Source organism: Camarhynchus parvulus, chromosome 29, assembly GCF_901933205.1.
Source record: "Camarhynchus parvulus chromosome 29, STF_HiC, whole genome shotgun sequence".
NCBI lineage: Eukaryota > Metazoa > Chordata > Aves > Passeriformes > Thraupidae > Camarhynchus > Camarhynchus parvulus.
Window position 1 is genome coordinate 331,941 of NC_044599.1, and position 3,881 is coordinate 335,821.

Sequence of the window (3,881 nt, forward strand, 5' to 3'; positions counted from 1 at the left end):
TCCAGGCGTCACCCCCCCCCAAAAAAAAAAAAAAAAAAAAAAAAAAAAAATTAAAAAAAAAAGGCAAAAATACAAATAGAAAGCTCATGTGCCCAGCACGCGTTGCTGCTTCCTCCGCCCCCCCCGAGCTCCCCGAGCTGCAAACTCCGTCCTGCGCTTTTATTTAATGAACGACACATTTATGAACAATCAAATGATCCTCGTAAAAATTTTATTGAAGGACATAAAAAACATCCCCGGCTCCTCCTCGCCCAGCGCCGCAGCCTCTGCCTTGCGAAAGCTCAGCTTTCCCTTTTTGGATGGTTTTATGTTTATTTTTTTTAGGGATGGAGGAAAGGGTTGTTTATTATTATTATTATGATTATTATTATTATTATTATTATTATTATACACCCCTTCCTCTTTTTTTTTTTCCAAAGCCGCCCGGAATGCTCCATAATTTGATTTTCTGGCTGCTGGAGAAGCTCCTGGCTCGGAGCGGGTCCCTGGAGCAGCCCCGGCGAGGAGACAGCGCTGCCAAAGATGACAAAAGCCGCTTTTTTTTTCGCCGCTTTTTTTTTTTTTCCGCCGCTTTTTTCCCCCATTTTTCGGCTCCGAGCTCCTCGTCCCCCCGCTCCGCGCTCCCCTCCGCGGCTGCGGGTCCCGGAGCCCCGAGATGCGCTCGGATCGCGCCGGAGCCGCGCGGGGAGAGAGGACGGAGATAAATTGCGTCGAGAAATAGTTCCTGGGCCACCTTCCGCAATTACCTTCCACCTTCGCTGCCTCTCGCTCGCAGCCTCGGGCGGGATCTCCCCCCTCCCAGCCCGCGGGGCTGAGCATCCCCGGCCGCCGAGCCCGGCATCCTCCTCCTCCTCCTCCTCCTCCCCATCTCCGCCCCCCTTTCCAGCCGCTTTTTTTTTTAAGGAAAAGCCGGGTGGCGTTATTAGATTAAAAAAAAAAAAAAAAAAAAGAGAGAGAAGAGGATAGGGGGAAAGGGAAAGAAAAAAAAAAAAAAAAAAAAAAAAAAAAAAAAAAAAAAAAAAAAAAGCCCTGCGGATTGATCCGGGCGATATTTTTGGGTAAATACAATCACGTGAGGCCGGCAGCCAATGGCGCGGTGGGAACGGCTGAAAAAATAATTACCTGCCCTGATTGTTCTATGAGCAGATAAAAAGTACACATACACTTCATACAATAATCCGATGAATGTAAAAGAGGGGGCGAGCGAACCATGTCGGCTTCGGGCCCCATCAGCAACTACTACGTGGACTCGCTGATCGGCCCCGACAACGAGGAGCTGCTGGCCCCGCGCTTCGGCGGCCCCGGCGCCGCTCGCCCCGCAGCGCTGGTGCCCGACTGCGCCGACTTCCCCTCGTGCAGTTTCGCCCCCAAACCCGCCGTGTTCACCACCTCGTGGGCGCCCGTGCCCTCGCAGCCCTCGGTGGGATACCCGCACCCGCACCCGCACCCCGCGGGCCCCTACGCGCCGCAGGCGGCCGAGCCCAGGTACGTGCGGACCTGGCTGGAGCCGCTGGCCGGGGCCGTCTCCTTCCCGGCCTTCGGGGCTCGGCCCTACGGGCTCAAGGCGGACGCGTTCGGGCCGCCGCGCAGGGCGGAGTGCGGCCCCGCCGACGGCCGCGCCGCCTACGCGGATTTCGTGTACGCGGCTCCCGGGGAGCTGCGGGAGCGAGCGGCGCGCAGAACGTCCCGTCCTCCCCCGAGTCCGAGGCCATCGCTGCCGGCAAACACAAAGAAGAAAAGCACGAATTAGACCCCAGTAAGTCCAAGTCATTCTTGTTTACGACCGCGGAAGGCATTACGGCTTCCAGGACCCCACTCAATAAAATGAAATTACCTTAGAGAGAGAGAGAGAGAGAGAGGGACAGAGCGCGACCCTAAAACTCCAGAGCCGCAGGAAGGGTCTGGGGGTTTCGGCGAGTCCACTTTGTTTCGGGCTCTTTGGGGTTTTTAAAAAATTTTTAATCCCCCTTTTATTCTTCTATATTTTTTCCCTTTTTTTGTTTTTAAATTACTCTGCTGACGGGGCTGCTTTGATTCCTCCCCCCCTCCCACTTTAAATCAACATAATTAATAATAATAATAATAATAATAATTAATAATTCCAAGGGAAGAGCGTGCTCGTGCGAGAGGGGGGTGAAGCAGAGGGAGAAGCGTCCTTGGCTCCCAAAAATTCCTTTCCCACTTTCCAGGAACGAGGAAGAGTTTGGGGATGCCTGCGAGCGAGCGTGCGGATGTGGGGGCGGATTTTGTTTTTTTTTTTTTTTAAATTTATTTGTTTTAGGGAGGGGAAGGGAACATCTCAGGGTGAAGGCAGAGGCGCCCCTTTATCTCCTGGAAAAATCAATAAAAGCTGCGGCGGCGCGGATATTCCTGGATTATCCCCCCCCCCCTCCCAAAAAAAAAGAAAAATCCTCCACGTGGGAATGAAGGGAAAGGTGAAGCCTGGCCAGGGGGCAAGGCAGGAATGGGGAGAAAAATCGGGATTTTAGGGCCAGCTGAGGGGGGCAGGAGGCGGCGAGCGCAGGAGCTGCTGAGGAGGGAGGGGAGAACTTAAAAAAACCCCCAAACCCCCCAAAAAAACCCCCAAAATTCAAAGCAAGAATCAGCAAAAAACCCGAATTTTCCCAGGGGCAGTGAGCAGGTAACGGCCGCTGCTGAGAGAGCGAAAATCGCCTGGAATCGCCTCAAAACGCGGCCGAGGGGAGCCGGGGAGGCTCTGAAGGCGTTTGGGGGGGATTTGGGGGCGTTTTTGGGGGATTTCGGGTCGGTTTTGGGGCATTTTGGGGCGGCAGCCCCGGGGCACGGCGGGGCTCTCCCGTGCCAGCCGGGCCGGTGCCAGCCGGGCCGGGCAATCGGGGCTGCAAAACCCTCCCCGGGCTGCCCGAAACGCCCCAAATCACCCCAAAACCCTCCCGCGGGGAAAAGCCGCGGCCGCGCACCCGCGCCGTGAAATCCCCTCGAAAAATTACATTTAAGAAACGCCAAAAACCCCCCAAAAAATAACCTAAAAAAAATCGGATTTTTTGCGGCACCCCGCGTGTCATGCCGGAGATATTAAAAAAGCCAAGGCGGCTTTGCAGGTCCGGGAGCTTCTGGGGAAAGTCTTGGCGAGCTGAGGTTGTAAAAAGAGTTTATGGGCCTATGAAATGGTGGGAATTTTGACTTTTTATGACTTGTTCCTCGATTACCGCCAGCAGCAGCAGCCATGTGCATCGTTATTATTATTATTTTATTATTATTTTAAACCCGGCGCGCCGCTTTTGTTTTTATTTTTTATTATTATTATATATTTTTTAAATTTTTACAGAAGTTTTTTTTTTTTTTAATATAAAAAAAAAAAGAAAACAAAAAGTGATAACGGCAGCGAAAAGAGAAAAGGAAGCGGCCCCCTCCAAAATAAACAGATTAAACCCTTGCGAAGGTCACTTAAAATATTTAGGTAAGAGCTGCTAATTAAACAGGTTCTGGCTGTAGGGCGTGGAAGGGGGAGGGAGAAATTAATAAAGAAAAAAAAAAAGGCAAATTTTGTACATTGATTTCCCCCCTAAAATATAAAAAAAAAAAAAATTACAAAATATTCCAAAAAAATTAAAAAAATTTATATATATATATATATAAAAAAATCTTCTTTCTCAGACAACCCCGTGGCAAATTGGATTCACGCGCGCTCCACGAGGAAGAAACGATGCCCTTACACAAAATATCAGACCCTGGAACTGGAAAAAGAGTTTTTATTCAATATGTACCTCACGCGGGACCGGAGGTACGAAGTGGCGCGGGTGCTGAACCTCACGGAACGCCAGGTCAAAATCTGGTTTCAGAACAGGCGAATGAAAATGAAGAAAATGAATAAAGAGAAAAGCGATAAGGAGCAGCAATAA

General features: G+C 50.8%; 1 protein-coding gene across 1 annotated transcript; it reads left to right on the forward strand.

The window, feature by feature from the left end:
• Positions 1-1,210: 1,210 nt before the first annotated feature.
• On the forward strand, positions 1,211-3,881 carry HOXC9 (homeobox C9). Its single transcript, XM_030967267.1, is given in 3 exon segments — positions 1,211-1,672; positions 1,675-1,756; positions 3,637-3,881. Coding segments are annotated over 3 exon segments (789 nt in total).